At 37.6% G+C, this 17,115-nt stretch overlaps 3 protein-coding genes across 12 annotated transcripts in view; 1 reads left to right on the top strand and 2 right to left on the bottom strand.

Annotated features, from left to right (window-relative positions):
* Positions 1–5: 5 nt before the first annotated feature.
* Positions 6–4,353, bottom strand: ftr86 (finTRIM family, member 86). Its single transcript, XM_046863393.1, is given in 10 exon segments — positions 6–826; positions 1,061–1,263; positions 1,549–1,614; positions 1,705–1,788; positions 1,921–2,013; positions 2,449–2,553; positions 2,556–2,604; positions 2,916–3,149; positions 3,566–3,661; positions 3,820–4,353. Coding segments are annotated over 10 exon segments (1,800 nt in total). The 3' UTR covers positions 6–490.
* nudt8 (nudix (nucleoside diphosphate linked moiety X)-type motif 8) lies at positions 3,973–13,030 on the top strand. Of its 7 annotated transcripts, none has more exons than XM_046862911.1 (6): positions 5,256–5,309; positions 6,022–6,170; positions 9,372–10,178; positions 10,481–10,613; positions 11,512–11,589; positions 11,781–13,030. In XM_046862911.1, exons 3-6 carry the CDS (start codon positions 9,373–9,375, stop codon positions 11,964–11,966), a joined length of 1,203 nt encoding a protein of 400 aa, XP_046718867.1. In that variant the 5' UTR covers positions 5,256–5,309; positions 6,022–6,170; position 9,372; the 3' UTR covers positions 11,967–13,030. The 7 variants fall into 7 exon arrangements, with proteins under 7 accessions (XP_046718869.1, XP_046718864.1, XP_046718870.1 ...); XM_046862912.1 differs by lacking the exon at positions 5,256–5,309 and adding an exon at positions 5,326–5,457; XM_046862913.1 differs by lacking the exons at positions 5,256–5,309; positions 6,022–6,170 and adding an exon at positions 3,973–4,091.
* LOC124394573 (membrane frizzled-related protein) overlaps positions 12,890–17,115 on the bottom strand; it is an 8,532-nt gene continuing 4,306 nt past the window's right edge. For all 4 annotated transcript variants that reach the window (XM_046862903.1, XM_046862902.1, XM_046862904.1 and 1 more), the window contains 7 exons: positions 16,230–16,355; positions 16,032–16,108; positions 15,511–15,659; positions 15,051–15,181; positions 14,632–14,766; positions 13,397–13,524; positions 12,890–13,311 (listed from right to left, as the gene is read on the bottom strand). In XM_046862903.1, the coding sequence (XP_046718859.1) occupies positions 13,048–13,311; positions 13,397–13,524; positions 14,632–14,766; positions 15,051–15,181; positions 15,511–15,659; positions 16,032–16,108; positions 16,230–16,355 (1,010 nt within the window). In that variant the 3' untranslated portion in view covers positions 12,890–13,047. The remainder of the gene's footprint in view (positions 13,312–13,396; positions 13,525–14,631; positions 14,767–15,050; positions 15,182–15,510; positions 15,660–16,031; positions 16,109–16,229; positions 16,356–17,115) is intronic.

Raw genomic sequence — 17,115 nt, 5'->3', positions numbered from 1 at the left:
AAATGTAATAGTGCTTCCTATTTTTTATTTATTTTATACTAATCAATCCAACACACAAATTCATCAGTTTTACTTCCTATACAAACACATTTCAGTTAAAGAAAACAGTGAATAGTTGCAAACAGTAATTAGTTCCAGTCACATCGACATATAGGATCTGTGCCAAATCGCACTGAAACTAGACAGAATTTTCCAATTTTTCCTTCGTCACCCATCTGTTGTTACTTACAAAATATTACACCAGCACCAACCCCTGTATTTGATAAACTTTGAGGTGATCACTGCAGGACTGCTCTGTTCCTGAGATTCTAACATAAGGTATGTCTCATTCATTTGTATGTTTGCAGCAGCACCTAGTGGTGAATCTATTCATTTTACTGACATAAAAATCACAGGTTTCTGTACTTTAACATTTCATTGGAAAACAAAGTAGGAGACACAAACACTGCAGAATCAGTCCAATAGGTTCACATATAAAGACCTTCATCGATTAGCCCAGTTGGCAAATGGTAATGGTAGAGCCCACACCAGACCAGAAGCGAAAACCAGGGTAGAGAGCTCCAGTAAATTCAGTTTCGACACAGCAGATCTGGTAGGCCTGGCTGTGAGAGATCCTGTAAAATGCCAGCACACCTGCCTGCTGATCCAAATAGACTCCGATGCGCCGGGCTTTAGGAGCAGCTAGCACAGTTTCCTTTCCTGCATGCCACAAGGAGAAGGCTGTGCCTGACCAGTATAGGCTCCACGAGTGCTCATTATGGCCGAATCTGGAGCCATCACCCTCCGTGGAGCGCCCGATGTCTTTATAGGTTACACCAATAGTGATCTGCAGAGACAAATGTGCTGCATTAACACTGATAGTGTTTAATCACCTATTTAGAAAAACTAATTTTATTTATATTTGGTAGAATTAACCCCCAGAGCAGCCAAGCAGATAAGTCTCTCACACACACACACACACACACACTAAAATTTAGATAAATTTATCAGATTTTTATCAAGGATCAAGTTGGATTAGTAAAATATTGGTAAATAGTTTTTAGTAAATATGCTAATGTACCTTCTGTCCTGTCCATTCCACCTCCCAATAATAAGGACTTCCAGCCAAAGGCTCCTGACACATGACCTGCCTCCAGTAAACAAAGCGTTCAGTGTGCTCTGGGTAATTCTGTTTTTCTGCACGGAGAGTGGCCTTTCGATTTCCATCAGACAAGCGGATGTGACGATAAGCACTGTTGCGGTCCAGTGTGGGCTCAAAGTGGACTAAGTGGAAATAGTGGTTTGTTTAATGACACTGCTGTATATTAATATTTAACTACCGGTACTTAAACAATGTTGTCTAGAATCTCTTCTATTGTCGACAATGTTTAAAAGAAAAAACTAACACAGTGAAAAGATCAGTTGTAATTTCCAAAAGGTCTACAGTGTATGAGCAGAAAAAAAAAGGTCCCTTCCAATACAATATATACTCAATTATTAACCAATACATTTTATTTAAAAAAATATATATAAATATAATAAAAAAAAAGAAAAGAAAAGGAAACTTACACTTTAGCATTTCTTCCCTTGATTTGGGTGCTGGATTTTCCTCACTTTGGGAATTTTTGTTAGTTTCTGCAAACAAGAAAGCCATCACATTTATAACTTTATTTTTCTCAAATTTGTATTATACTTGTACTGCTGTGTATATATTTTTATACTTACCCGAATTTGCAGAGGACGCTGCAGGATGCTGAACTGTTGTGGTTTTGGGTTTACTGGCATTGTTGCTAGATGTCATTGCAGGAGCTAAAGAGAAAGCAGGACTACTTGCATTACAAATCTCATGCAACATTATTTTAGTGAACTGTTCTGTATTTAAGAACACCTCCATAATTGGAGAATTAAACAGTTCCATATGGAGAAAAACTTACTGCTTACCAGTATGTTGTGACGCATCCTGCAAATTATTGGAATTAGAGCATTGCTCTAATACTTGAGTATTGTCTTCTGTTGCTGTTGTTTCATCATTCACTACATAAAAATGATAAATAAAAAATATATTGTGGTGGATTAGATTAAATAGAGAAATATCAAGCTAGTATAATTTCTTATAAGTATGCTTGTTTAAAGCTAAAAGTTGATATGCTAAGATCCTAGGTACAATTCTAGATATTTAGTAGTTGAGTGAAAATGAAGACTAAAATATGTTAAACACTTTATGCCACTTAAGATAGTATATAGGGGACATATCAACCTATTCAAGAGTAAGCCTTTCCTTTGAATTTTTTTATTACACAAAACATTCTAGCTTTGCAAGGATCAATTATGCCAAATTACTTTGCCAGTCTTTGTTTATTCCTTTTTTACCCAAAAACCTACAGACTGGCACACAGCTTTATGAACACATTAGTCAATACATTGTATCTGGCTTTCTAAAATGACATGCTGTATTGTTCATGCTCTCACCAACTCTGAAGATCCTGACCAAGCTTCCTTTACAGAAGTCATGAAGCCCTTCGCTGAAAGCTTCAAGTGCTGATCTGAATCCAGACTCTACTGACACTGGGGTAAAACCAGCTGTGCACTTTCAAACGCATCCACATCACATGTGGTGTCGAGTGTCTGAAATAGGTAGGCAACAAAAAATAAACAATGCAAATATAGAATTATATATAAAATACAAAAATACCATTTGTGATGGTGTAATGGTAACCCCTTAACATTTTTTTTTTTTAGGCTGATTTACAACTGAGCATCTGAGGGAGAAAGGCCTTAATTAACAGATTTGACCTCATGATCTTCTGATAAGTAACCCAATGCCTAAACCACTAAGTTACCTTTGGCCCCATCATTCTGATGATCAATAATCAGATCTTTAGAGACATGCACTATATATTTACATAAAAAATACCATATTAGCAGGCTAATCATACCTTCAGGAATTGAATAGAGTCCTGAGAGTTATTTAGTCTGTTAAGCTCATCATCTTGCTTGTATAATCGGCTGATCTCCTCCTGTAGTCTATAGCGGTGACTCTCTAAACGGTTATAGCAGGTCATCTCATGAGCTTGAAGGAGTTCTGCTACTTGCGATCTCATCAACTCCACACTCTTCATAACTTGACCAAAAATCTCCAGATTCTCCATCTGCAGCCCATGAATGGCAGTCTAACAAAAAAACATAGCGACAAGAGTTGGTTGTACAGCAAAAAATCAGATGTACCATTCACAGTCTATTTTGGAAAATGTATTATTATTAATCAACTGATGGGTTTATAGCAAAGACAATATAATGACACTTATGCAGCCTGTATCGCCTACATTGTTAAAAGAGGTTGAATGTATAAGTAAAATAGTTTCATGATGTGTGTGTGTGTGTGTGTGTGCATTTGTGTGTGTGTTGGGGGGGCTGATTGTGATGTAACATAAATAAAAAGGCCACTACTTAGCTTAAAGGGAAAATGTTCAAAAACTCAAAAAGAAAACTCAAAAAAAAAAAAAAAAAACTAAAAAAACCTAAAAAAAAAAAAAAACCCAAACAAACACAAAAAAAATGTAGGTAGGTTTTTCAAGATTAGTTTTACCTTTTTAGTTTGAAAAATCTCTGGTAACGTCTGGATGATCCTCTCTCTTTCTTGAATGCTTATTTGTATACTTGTCTTTCTTTTTGACAGCTCTTGCTGCTCCCAGGGACAAGAACAAATCAATAAATAATCTGGGTCCACTTTTTATGACACTATTAAAAATTACTATCTTTAAAAATGTGGGTTGAACAAACTAGTAAAAAAATTTTTACAACAAACAATTTGAAAGTAGAACACAGGCTGTAAGCAATTACCTCCTTTTCTTCATCTGGATTTACCACTCGATGTCCCTTATGTTCTACAAAGCAACATTCATCACACACACTCTCTTTATCATCACAGCAATAGAGCTCCAAGACCTGTTTGTGTAATGGACACAGATTGGGTAAAGTAGAAGGAAGCTGAGGATATAATCCCCCCTGCTCTGTTGTTTGTTCATTAGGTCCTTCATCAAACGTTGCAGTTCCTGGCTGGAGAGAAGTGTTCTCTGCCACAACAGCACATGGAGTTAAAGAAGAACCTGCAGGTGAGGGCTTGTCTTGTACTCCTACTCTCAGTTTCTTCATGGCTTCTATCAGCATGTTGTTTCTTCCCAGAGAAGGCCTGGGATTGAACACCTGTCTACACTGAGGACAAGAGTGTTGGCCCTTTGCCAATACTTTATCCCAGTGCTTCTGGATGCACTGAAGGCAGTAGGTGTGACCACAAGGAAGTGTAGCTGGGTCAAACAGTATTTCCAAACACACAGGGCATGAAAAGTCTTCTGGAGGGCAGCCGGATGCAGCCATGGTGGGAATGGAAAGCTGAGGTCCCTGTAGAATATGAAACAATTCACCTCTCATAACAACAAGACTTATATCTTAAACCTACGGTGGGTGGAGTCGATTACTGGTATAACAAGTCTTTTTTCCATCTATGTCATGGGTGTGTGTTGCATAAGGACATGAACAGTTTCAGGTGGTTTAATGATGCAGGCTGAGAGGAATTTGAAAATGAGGCTTGACTGGTTTTACAATCACTATGTTCCTCACAGTGCATACTAATGAAGAAACATTGCTCTATAAGAATCAGCACTGTTTAGAATGAGGTAAACTTTTCAGTGGGGAAAGTCCTGAATGCAGAATAAAAGTTCATTATGTAAACCTGTAGTAGGCATGTCTATCATTAAACCAGAAATATTTTTTTTTTGTTAAAGTGATATAAAGTGGAGAAAAATAACTATATGCCCAAGGTTTAACACCAGAAGCCATCATCATGGAAATCATTTCATGACATGTTTGACTCAACAATAGATAAACATATAGGTGGGCACCTTCCCTTAGCTGAACCTGTCAATTATCATCAGAACAAGGTGCAGTCCATCGTCTGGCACCTACAGCTAAAAAGAAATGTGTGAAAACTTTAATAGGTTTTGAAAGCCTCCCCCCAAAAAAAGTTAATGCGACTTTTTTTTCTTAGAATTACGAAATTACGAGATCTGAACTCGCAATTGCGAGAAAAAGGCCAAAATTGTGAAATATAAAGTCAGACTTGTGAGAAAAGTCAGAATTGCGAGAATATATATATATATATATATATATATATATATATATATATATATATATATATATAATTGTCATTGTTTTTAAAAACGAAACGAGAGAAATGAAAAGAAAAGTATCATAGTAATTGACCCGTGTAGAGGAATATAGACGGAACTGGCAGCCCGCAGCACACCGGAAAAGCCTGTGTATTTATGCTCAAGGTGAGTGATTTGAGGAAAACATCTGAATTACCCTGTTTAGTTTGAGTACTGGGTTGATTATAATATTCACCAGTTTGGGTAGAAATATGTAAAGAAAAAAAGATTTTTAAATCTTGGTAAAAGAGACTTTTCGCCATGATGCCATGAGGTAACGGAGTCATGCTAATGCTAGTAAGAGCTCGGACTGTGTAATGTTACCGGGTTAAAGGGATAAATACCATTCCGCTAAAATATATTGCTTTTATATTTACGTGAATTAAGTTAGATCGTGTGTGGCCTGATAGATTGACACAGACCTGGTGTTAATCTATTTGCAGATTAATGGTATAAAATGTCTTGTTAAGATCCGCCATTACTGGTGAATATCCATTAAGTAACACTTTAACACATTTAATTCATTAATTAACACTTCATTCACATACACAAGCTTCCTCACGTGTACCTGTCTGTACCAGAAAACAACCTCACCAGATTTCATTTATTAGAAAGACTCATTCAAACTACAGACCTATACAGCTGATGCTTTTTAAATGTCATAAAATGAATTCATTGGGAATATAATAAGATAAATAGATTGTTAGTTGAGAAGAAAACTGCAGCAACAAAGCCTACATTTGTTTGTAGCACATATAGATTTATCTAGGTTGTTTTTCTGCACTGTTGCCCTTTTCCTTTAAACGTCTGAATTAATATTTCACATAATTTCAATCAGGTAGACAGACGAAAAAACTGAGATGGTTTTCAAATATGTACCCTTGATGCACCTGATCCTCATAGCACAGATTCCTGGTTTTGGACTACCCCTACAGTATGTCCTAGATATTCGTTTTACACAACTGAATAAAGGCTGGTGATCAGACAGTAAGTAGAACCAGACATAAATGTCCTACTCCTTAATCGGGGTGAAACTTGTGCCTTATGTGTGTTCTAGTTAAGCGTGCATGTTTTAACATTAACACATTGATCAGACTTAAGAGTATTGGCCAACATCTACTGCACCTGTAGTCTATAGAAGAATACTGCAGGTGCATTTTGTGGGAAGTGGAAAATCTTTTGATCTCAAACCAACGTCTATTGGGAAGTGGAAAATCTTTTGAAAATCTTTTGATCTCAAACCAACGTCTATGGGATTTCTTTGTAATTAAAAAAGATCAACATGTAAAATTTCTTCTGTTAAAGATGGGACAGTTGTTCAAGGGAAGAATTACCAACAAAGGTTTGTTCAGGTTTGTTAAATATATAGGTTCATGAATATACAAAATACATCATCTCACAAAAGTGAGTACAACTCTCACATTTCAGCAACCATTTTAGTACAAAACCCGATTCCAAAAAAGTTGGGACATTGTACAAATTGTGAATAAAAACAGAATGCAATGTTGTGCAAGTTTCAAATTTTAATATTTTAATCAGAATACAACATATTACATATCAAATGTTTAAACTGAGAAAATATATCATTTTAAGGGCATCAACACATCTCAAAAATGTTGGGACAAGGCCATGTTTACCACTGTGTGGCATCCCCTCTTCTTTTTATAACAGTCTGCAAACGTCTGGGGACGGAGGAGACAAGTCTAGTTTAGGAATAGAAATGTTGTCCCATTCTTGTCTATTACAGGCTTCTAGTTGTTGTCTTAGGTCTTCTTTGTTGCATCTTCCTCTTTATGATGCAGCATATGTTTTCTATGGGTGAAAGATCTGGACTGGAGGCTGGCCATTTCAGTACCCAGATAATCCTTTTTCGCAGAAATGATGTTGTTATTGATGCAGTATGTGGTCTGGCATTGTCATGTTGGAAAATGCAAGGTCTTCCCTGAAAGAGATGACGTCTGGATGGGAGCATATGTTGTTCTAGAACTTGGATATACCTTACAGCATTGATAGTGCCTTTCCAGATGTGTAAGCTGTCCATGCCACATGCACTCATGCAACCACATACCATCAGAGATGCAGGCTTCTGAACTGAGCACTGATAACAACTTGGGTTGTCCTTGTCCTCTTTAGTCCGGATGACATGGCGTCCCAGTTTTCCAAAAAGAGCTTCAAATTTTGATTCGTCTGACCACAGAACAGTTTTCCACTTTGCCATAGTCCATTTTAAATGAGCCTTTAGATATGGCTTCTTTTTTGACCTATAGAGTTTTAGCCGGCAACGGCGAATGGCACAGTGGACTGTGTTCACTGACAATGTTTTCTGGAAGTATTCCTGAGCCCATGTTGTGATTTCCATTACAGTTGCATTCCTGTATGTGATGCAGTGCCGTCCAAGGACCCAAAGATCACGGGCATCTAGTATGGTTTTCCGGCCTTGACCCTTACACATAGAGATTGTTCCAGATTCTCTGAATCTTTGAATGATATTATGCACTGTAGATGATGATGATAATTTTGATCTCTTTGCAATTAATCTCTGAGAAACTCCTTTCTGATATTGCTCAACTATTTTTTGCTACAGCATTGGGGGAATTGGTGATCCTCTGCCTATCTTGACTTCTGAGAGACACAGAGCATCTCAGAGTGCATAGTTGCACGATGCAAAGCCACATGTTCTATTCATCATGTTCATGTTTTTGTCTGTTTTACAGAACTATACAAATTTGTGAATCTTGTATTAAAGCAGTTAAAATTTGGTGCTTTGAGTACAATTCTCTCATACGGGCCACTGGATGTTTAACATGCACCATATAGAAAAGAACCCTCTAAGGATTTAAAATTAGATTTGTTGCTCTCCACAAACATGGCCTAGGCTATAAGAAGATCAGTAACACCTTAAAGCTGAGTTACAGTACATGACCAGGGTCACACAGAGGTTTTCCAAGACGGGTTCCACTTGGAACAGACCTCACAAGGGTCGCTAAAGAAGTTGAGTCCTCGTGCTATGAGTCAGGTGCAGAAGCTGACTTCAAAAAACAGACGCATGAGTGCTGCCTGCATTGCTTTAGATGTTGCAGAAGCAGAAGGTCCACTTGTCAGTGCTCGGGCCATACACTACACTGCAACAATTCGGTTTGCATGGCCTTCGTCTTAGAAGGAAACCTTTTCCGAAGCTGGCTCAATAGAAAGCCAGCAAACCTGTTTAAGAGCATGAATTGCTGGAACCATGTCCTGTGGTCTGATGAAACTAAAATAAACTTGTTTGGCTCAAATGGTGTCCAGCATGTGTGGTGATGCTCTGGTGAGTACCAAGAAAAAATGTGTCGTGCCTACAGTCAAGCATGGTGGTGGTATCATCATGGTCTGAAGCTGCCTGAGTGCTGCTGGTACTGGGGAGCTGCAGTTTATTGAGGGAAACATGGATTCCATCATGAACTGTAACATTCTGAAGCAGGTTATGATGTCCTGCCTTCAGAAACTGGGCCAAACAGCAGTTTTTCAACATAACAACGACCCCTAACACACTGCCAAGACGACAACTGCCTTGCTGAGGAAGCTGAAGGTAAGCAACAACCTATGCAGCTCTTGTGAGATCCATGGTCAGGAGGATTAGGGCAGTGCTAGATACAATGGTGCTCACACAAAATATTGACACTTATGAGACAGTTTTGACTTGTTTATTTAGGATGTACTCATTGTTGTTGCCAGTTATTTAGACATTAATGGCCATATGTTGTTATTTTTAGAGGACAGTAAATCTGTACTGCATACAGGCAACATATTGACTACTATAAAATATATCCAAGTTTCATTTCTATAGTGTGTCCCTTGAGAAGATATTCTAAAATGGTTGCTGAAATGTGAGGGGTGTTCTCATTTCTGTGAGATACTTTATATAAAAACCTCTATCAAAGTATAAAATGACCAAAGTTCCATATTACTGTGGCATTAAAAAAAAAATAATAATTCATGCTTTTCCTCCTAATGCAACTGTAAAATTTATATACTTGCACAATTTCTTTTATTATATATTTTTTATGTTCTCAGACTTCCCTAGTTAGTGTGAAGTCAACTGGTTTTCCATTCTTGCATCAGTACAGGGAAATATGTTGTAATTGCATTAGAGGTTTAAAAAAGATATAAATTTGGCCTTATTTAACTCATTCTGTTTTTTGTATTTAACAGGATGTTCAGAAGTGCTAAGTATTTGGTTTCAGCATGTGTACGGGGGAACCATAGGTCACTGTTTGGGACGTTCAGCAAGTCCATGAAGAATGTTGGAGAGAGGTTGTGCAATGGTTTCCTCTCCAAACCAATTTGCATAGTCAACAGTGTAAAAGGAGCACAAATGAAACATCTTCATATATCTGAGCCAAAGAACAGTAAATATGTTTCAGAAAAAGCTCTTAGAAAACCCTCATCCTGGCTTGTTAGCATTTCTGCAGACAATACTACAAACTTCCTATCAGTGTGTAAAATAAATGTCTCCATACCGAACTGCTACAGTACCACTATTTCAGATCATTTCATCCTCTGGGACTGTGTTCCTAACAAATCCCTACTACCTGAAAATCATACAAGCAATCACCAATGTCCTAGGTATAAGTGGAGAACAAATCTAAATAGCAACAGGAAAAGTCAGAAGATCTACCATAAAACAAGGAACGCATCTTTCACCAAGTCATATGAGATAATTAAGGGGCCCGGGACTTTCTATCAAGAGCGATGGCACGATATTGGACCTCTAAAATCTCAAGTTTGTGGTTTGCACAGGAGAGTCCCTCAGCAGGCTGCTTTTGAAGATTGTCTATCAGCCAAGAATGAGGAACGCTGCAGAGTCCACTTGCAGTCCAACATTGCACTGTATGAGAAGCAGAGAGGAAAGAGATGGGCAGCTGTGCTTGTTTCTCTGTGTACAGTAGGGGAAGAGCCTGCCTTGCTTTTTACTCTTAGATCCAGCAAACTGAGGGGAAAACACAAAGGTGATGTCAGGTATGTTGAACTTGTTTGCACGGCACATTCATGGCATAAAATACACAATGGATTGAAATGAAAAATCTAATCAATATAATCTATTTCAAAGCAGTATTCAGATATTGGTAGATCATATTTTTATACCAATAATAGCATACAGAATTGCTGGATAGGAATTATCCATCTTTCTTTCTTTTTTTTTTTTTTTTTTTTTTTTTTACTTCAAGCATATTTTCTGCCATATGCCAAGTTAATGCTAATGGATATGTAAAGCAACCTAGGTGTTATTCAGATGAAAAACACTTTCTATTTTTGTGCAGTTTTGCAGGGGGGAAGCAAGACCCCTCTGACAAAAATATTGTGGAAACAGCACTGCGGGAAGCCAGGGAAGAACTGGGCATTAACGTGACTGAAAACGAAGTGTGGGGTCTTCTGAAGCCACTGAATGATGTGGTGAGTTTAAAATACTGGGGGATCAAACCCTAATCATCTGTAACATGCTTAAGAAAGTAAGAAAGTGTGTTTTTTTTTTTTTTTTTTTTTTTTAGACAGACATTACAGTTTTGTTATTTAATGCAGAATAAACCCATTAAGAGAAACTAGATAAATCACTAGTTAAACTTCAAATAGTCTTAAATGATCTGTCTGGTAAACATGATTCAGCACTAAAGTGTAAACAAACCTGTTTATTTATAGACATTCCAAATGTATTACTTTCTAAAATTACAACACTTCTGTTACACAGATTAACACATGATCATACTCCCACTTTAATCAAAATACTTTTTTTTTGGTGTTGCTACATTATTAATGAGACAAATCTTGTAGCAAATATACTGATTTGTGCTGATTTGTGTTGAAGGCTGTGCAAAGGTTTGAGCAAAGCACACATGCCATTTATTATACCTGCATGCAGTACAGAACGTTTTTTATTTCCCTGCAACACTGTTAGACATCTATAAATTATTAAATATCTGAGTGAATTATTCTTTGTACTTGTACAGTAGCTATAAAGATATTGGTATATGATTTGAAGTTTAAAGGGAGTGAGCTAGTGATTAGGCCATTCACTATTTTGGGAAATTTAATTCAGTCTCAGATGGATACAGATTCAATAGTATAATTGATTGCTTTTTGCTTCTACTGATAGCCTAAATTGTAAAACAAAAAAAACAAAAAAAAACCACATTTTTTAATTGCTGTTTTTTTTTTTATCACTCTGTCATGATTCAGCACTTTCCACTATTTTAAAATAGTTTGCTTTCTGTAACAAAGTTTTAAATAGTTTCCTATATTGAAGAAGACATATCAACCAGCATTTAATAGTCATCCTCTTCTGTTATCTTTTCAGTCAGGAATGATGATTGCTCCTGTGTTAGCTAACCTTGGGCCACTAGAGACTCTAACACTTCGCCCCAACCCGTGTGAGGTAACTTCTTCTTCTTCTTCTTTCGGCTGCTCCCATTAGGGGTCGCCACAGCGGATCATCTGTCTCCATACCACCCTGTCCTCTACATCTGCCAGTAGTTAAAATATTTATAAAATAGTAAAAATAGTTAAAATATTTTCTTCTGAGATGATGATTGTTTGGTCTCACTTGTCTTATTCTGTGTCCCAAAGGTGGAAGAGATCTTCACTGTGACCGTTGCCCATCTATGCAAACCTCAGAACCGAGGCTATACACATTTTCGCGCTGGTAATCGATATGGATACACTCTTCCTGTGTTCCACAGTGAAAAGTATAGAATCTGGGGCTTGACTGCAATAGCGTTGGACCAAACACTGAAACTCATCATGCCGGTGTAGCAGCTGTACAGCCCTAGAACACTGTTGAAGGTTTATCTGCAATATCAAATCACAAATTGTAGTTCAATTCAAACTTTGCAGTTTTTGGTGCTGAGGAAACCTCAATTTAAAACTGAGCTTGTTAAGTTGGTTTTATTGATTTTTCAAGTGCATTGAATAATGTATAAAGATCTGCAAAGATTTGCAGTTGATTAAATTTGCTGCTTTGCAAAATATCAGTGTAGAAAAAGAATTGTTTGAATGCTATCAAGACAAAGCTTTACCAGATGTTACAGATTCTATGTGTAGGCTCTTTTATACCCGATCAGCCATGACATTAAAACAGTTGACAGGTAATGTGCATACGACTGTAAGATCATCATCAGTGGCACCTGTCAAGGGAAGGGATATATAGGACAGCAAGTGAACAATCAGTTGTCAAAGCTAATTGTTTAAAAGAATGAAACATTGTTTGAGGGCCTGAGGAAAGCCCAAATTTATGTTGGAGGCAAGAATGTAAGAATTGTTTAGGAACATGAAAAAAGATCCAAAGTTTTGCCTTCAAACTCCCCAGAGCACAATCTGAACGAGCATATATTAGATATGTTAACAAGACAAACTTGACAAACAAGTCTGATCAATGAAGACCCTATCTTGCAGGACTTAAAAGAACAGCTGCTAATATTTTGGTGCCAAAACCACAGCACACCTTCAGTGGTCTTGTGGAGTCCATGCCTTGATGGGTCAGAGCTGCTTTGGTGGCATGAGGGAAATCTATACTATATTATTAGATAAGTGGTTTTATTTTTTTGGACTGATCAGAGGAAACGTTATATATTTCTAATGGATTATCCTTTTATATATATGCTTACTGGTACAGCAGACTGAAATAAGTTTGTTGAGCAGTAATATTTAAAAAAAAAATTACTGACATTAAATTGCTGTCATGTAAATCTTTTTAGTTTATGCACTGAACAGATACAAGGTCATTGGTGTAACAAAATATGAAATGGTATAAAGTATATTTTAGAGTACCTTCACAAAAGTAAACTTGAATTATCCCAATAAAGACTTTTACAAAAACACTTTCACTAATGCCTAGTCATGTTTTGAGATGTGTCCGTGTAAGCGGTGTGGTATCCTCTGGCACAGAGCACTGCGTGAGGTCGTGCGAGTCAGGCAGCAGGTGACAGTTAAAGGGCCAGCTGAGGCTGAAGAGCTCTAGCTCATGAGCACACTGCTGCTCTGCTGCAGAACACACAGAGCTGCATGGCTGCAGCACACCACCATGCACATTGCACTGTGGCACAAACAGAGCACACACGAGCTGCTGCAGGGGCTTGAAACAGTCTAACTCTGTCAGCACCTAGCCAAAATACAGAAAGTGGAAATTTGAAAAGATATACAAGAATTAATTAAACGTTACAAGTTGGATTATGGTTTTTACATACATTGTACTGACGAAGAACAAAAGCAGCCTCTGTCTGATCAGAAATGGAAAGCCATATGTTGGGGAAGGATGTGAGATTGTAGTTCAGACCTTGGCACATCTCCACCTGAATGGGCTCACATGATGAACCTATAGCAGACAGTATTTGGAATTACAAATGAACCAGGCCGTGAAGAAAAGTTAATAGAGAACATCATCTCACAACTAAACTCTGTAATGAGCTTCAATATACTCTATGTATATATGAGAAGTGGTAGCTCAGAGATTATGGGTCATGGGTTCAAACCCCAGAACTGGCAAGCTGTCACTGTTGGGCCCTTGAGCAAGACTCTTAACCCTCTCTGCTCCAGGGGCACTATGTCATTGACACTGCACTCCGGCTTCCCAACATTGCTGGGATATGCAGAGAAAGATTTTCACTATGCTGTGAAATAAATGCATCTATCTATGTTGGTGTGGAAAAAAATTAAATAAATGTGTGTGTGTGTGTGTGTGTGTGTGTGTGTGTATATACATATGCATACAGTGGTGTAAAAAAATTCTTATTTTTTTGCATATCTGTCACACTATAATGTTTCAGATCATTAAAGTTATTTAAATATTAGTAAAAGATTACACAAGTGAACACAACATACAGTTTTTAAATGAAGGTTTTTAATATTGAGGGAAAAGCTGATGCGAACTTGGGTTCTGCAGCAGGACAATGATCCAAAAACACACCAGCAAGTCCACTTTTAAAATGGCTGAAGAAAAACAAAATGAAGACTTTGGAGTGGCCTAGTCAAAGTCCTGACCTGATTCCTTAAAAAGGCGGTTCATGCTCGAAAACCCTCCAATGTGGCTGAATTACAACAATTCCGCATAGATAAGTGACCAAAATTCCTCCACAGCGCTGTAACAGACTCATTGCAAGTTATCGCAAACGATTGATTGCAGTTGTTGCTGCTAAGGGTGGCCCAAGCAGTTATTAGGTTCAGGGGGCAAACACTTTTTCACACAAGGCCATGTGGTTTTGGATTTTGTTTTCCCTCAATAATAAAAACTTTCATCAACCTTCACCTGCACATTAGGAACAGTAACACGGGTAAAACTTCTATCACATACTGAACCAACATATGTTTAGTCTTGAGTGATCTATGCTGAATTGTATGTACACAGTCCGATCCCCAGTCACCCCTGAAATTGCTGCTTTTTTATATTATTGGCTGCATCCCAGAAGTGTTTGCATGTTCTTACTGAAAGAGGAATAGGTGGAGTTGATGCAGTCTTGCTCATCTGAACCATCTGTGCAGTCAGTCCAGCCATCACAGAGCCAGTCATGGTGCAGGCATTCTCCTGTGCTGCAGGCAAACTGCTCTGGACTGCAGCTTCCTTAGTAGAATTGAACCACAAAAATGAAATAATATATATTCATGAATGTCTATATTTAATACCTGTGGTAACTGATACTTTAAACATGGTAGTAATCGTTGTTTATCTAGTTTCATAATTATGTGGTGGTACCATATATTTTTATTTATATCTGTTAGCTTGTCATCTGTTTTACCAAGTATGCTATTTACAGTGGTAATTGATAATGTTGTGGCTGCACCAAAGTGACCTATGAGAAAAACTGTCAAGTCTAAGAATATAGTCACAGCCCATATAATACTCACTTTCTGAGAGAGAGATGACCTGATAGGAGGCATAAAAGCCACTGTCAGCCACACCTTTATCAGCCACAAACACCACAGTCATCACCGGCCCAGTGGAGGTAAGGTCAGGAGGGAGATCTGAGCCACAGTATCTATAGCAACCAATAGAATGTGATGCAATTAGTTTATTGAGCAAAATAAACAGAGGTGACTGGTTTGACTGTTACAGCTAGCACTAGAAGAAGAAAAAAAAAGACAAACTGATTTCTTTAACCCAATGAAAACAAATGCACCATTGATTTCATCTCCATTTAGAATAAACTTTTTCCAACTTGTTAAAATAAGAAGCAGCACAAAATGTGCAATAAAATGATAAAAGTAGAGTATTTATTTAATTTTCAGGCACCTGTGTTGGTGCTTGTGCCGGTGAGAATAAACGTGGGTAAAAGGGTAAACAGCAATTTAGAGAAGGCATTCTCACCTGCCTAGGATTTTGCTGTCTCTAGTGTTGCCACTATCATAAACCTCAATGTAGTCAAACTCACAGACATCTCCAGTCTCCAGGCTGAAGTTGTGGAACCTCAGTTGGATAACGTTGCCTTTCTTTGTGGATATATGCCATGTACACTGCTGTGAAAGTGTAGCAGAGATGGACAGATTAAGCTGATTTACACCTGGACATTTCATGTGACATTTTATGTGGTTCTGATCTGATCTGATGACCAATTTTAACTACATGCATTTGTGAGCAGACATTTTGCCTTAAATGCAAATTTGACAATTGTAAATTAAAACACCATCTTCTTGTGGGCCTGGTTTTTGCTGTTTTAGAAAAGTAAAATAGATTGTTGTTTTTTTTAAGTATTGCATAGACATTCACAATGTTTTTATTCACTACAAAGTTTTCCTAATTTCTTGAAAATTAAAGTTTATTTCTAAACCTAGAGTTTTTTTAAATAACTGATTATTTTACTGTATTATTTTGCAAAAAGTTGTACTTGCCTGCTGATGAGGATAAGCCTTTGGATGATTTGGACTGATCAGTGAGCCACTTGGACCCGTCTTTTCACCTCCACAGTCTGTGAAGAAATTAAGAGAGACATAATTCTAATTTCAGGAGAAAGGTCAACAAGCTACACTTCTACTACATAAGGCATAGTGCAGTCCTACATGTATTAAGTAGATTCACTCTTTACTTACCCTTGTATTTGTGGCTACAGTTTGCCTCATCTGTCTGGTCCTGACAGTTCAGCTGGCTGTCACACACAGACACAGGCAACAGACAACGGCCTCTATCGCACATAAACTCCTCCTTAGAGCAGCTTTCTAACAGCAAACATTTGTACTGAGAATAAATATCTAAAAGCAAATCCTTTTTTACCTTATTTAAATTGTTTTTGTACCACAAACCTCTTTTGGACTGTAGTCACTCTTATATGCAATGATGAATACTGCTATGTGAGTACATGTAATTGATAGTCTGTTTGCTCAGCTTTGAAATAACACACTAAATCCTGATGATGCGTCTACTCTTCTGTGTAGTTGGTATGCACAGTTTTGTGTCTGGTGTGTTGTGTGTATTTATTGTATTATGTTGGTCCTTTGTCTGTTACACACTTGTGTTACACTTATTTAGCACAGGCCCAGGTTCGATCCCCGGTCAGGGAACCAACTCCAGCCATTAGGGTTGCACAAGCCAGTGCACAGTCCCAAGCCCGGATAAATGGGGAGGGTTGCATAAGGAAGGGCATCCAGCGTAAAAACATGTGCCAAACAAACATGCGGATCATAAATACGGATGATCCGCTGTGGCGACCCCTAATGGGAGGAGCCGAAAGAAAGAAAGGAAGAAAGAAAAGAAAGAAAAGAAAGAAAAGGAAAGAAAGAAAGAAAGAAAGAAAGAAAGAAAGAAAGAAAGAAAGAAAGAAAGAAAGAAAGAAAGAAAGAAAGAAATGTAGTTCTGTGTACAGCATTCCAGCATTATACTATATGGTATCCTTGGTTTTATTTTCATTAACATCGAACTCAGAGTTCAGAGAGTACTTCCAATTTATTGCACATTACACTATCAGCATCAACTACTTAC

The sequence above is a fragment of the Silurus meridionalis genome, chromosome 12 (assembly GCF_014805685.1).
Source record: "Silurus meridionalis isolate SWU-2019-XX chromosome 12, ASM1480568v1, whole genome shotgun sequence".
Classification (NCBI taxonomy): Eukaryota; Metazoa; Chordata; class Actinopteri; order Siluriformes; family Siluridae; genus Silurus; species Silurus meridionalis.
The sequence above is the reverse complement of the archived record's forward strand: the minus strand, read 5'-3'. Positions and strand labels throughout refer to the sequence as shown.

Coding starts and splice junctions, on each gene's coding strand:
- nudt8 (XM_046862908.1), top strand. CDS start 4,387: ATGAAACAATTCACCTCTCATAACAACAAGACTTATATCTTAAACCTA. Junction 10,179..10,480: donor AAACACAAAGGTGATGTCAG/GTATGTTGAACT, acceptor ATTTTTGTGCAG/TTTTGCAGGGGGGAAGCAAG. Junction 11,590..11,780: donor TTCGCCCCAACCCGTGTGAG/GTAACTTCTTCT, acceptor TGTGTCCCAAAG/GTGGAAGAGATCTTCACTGT.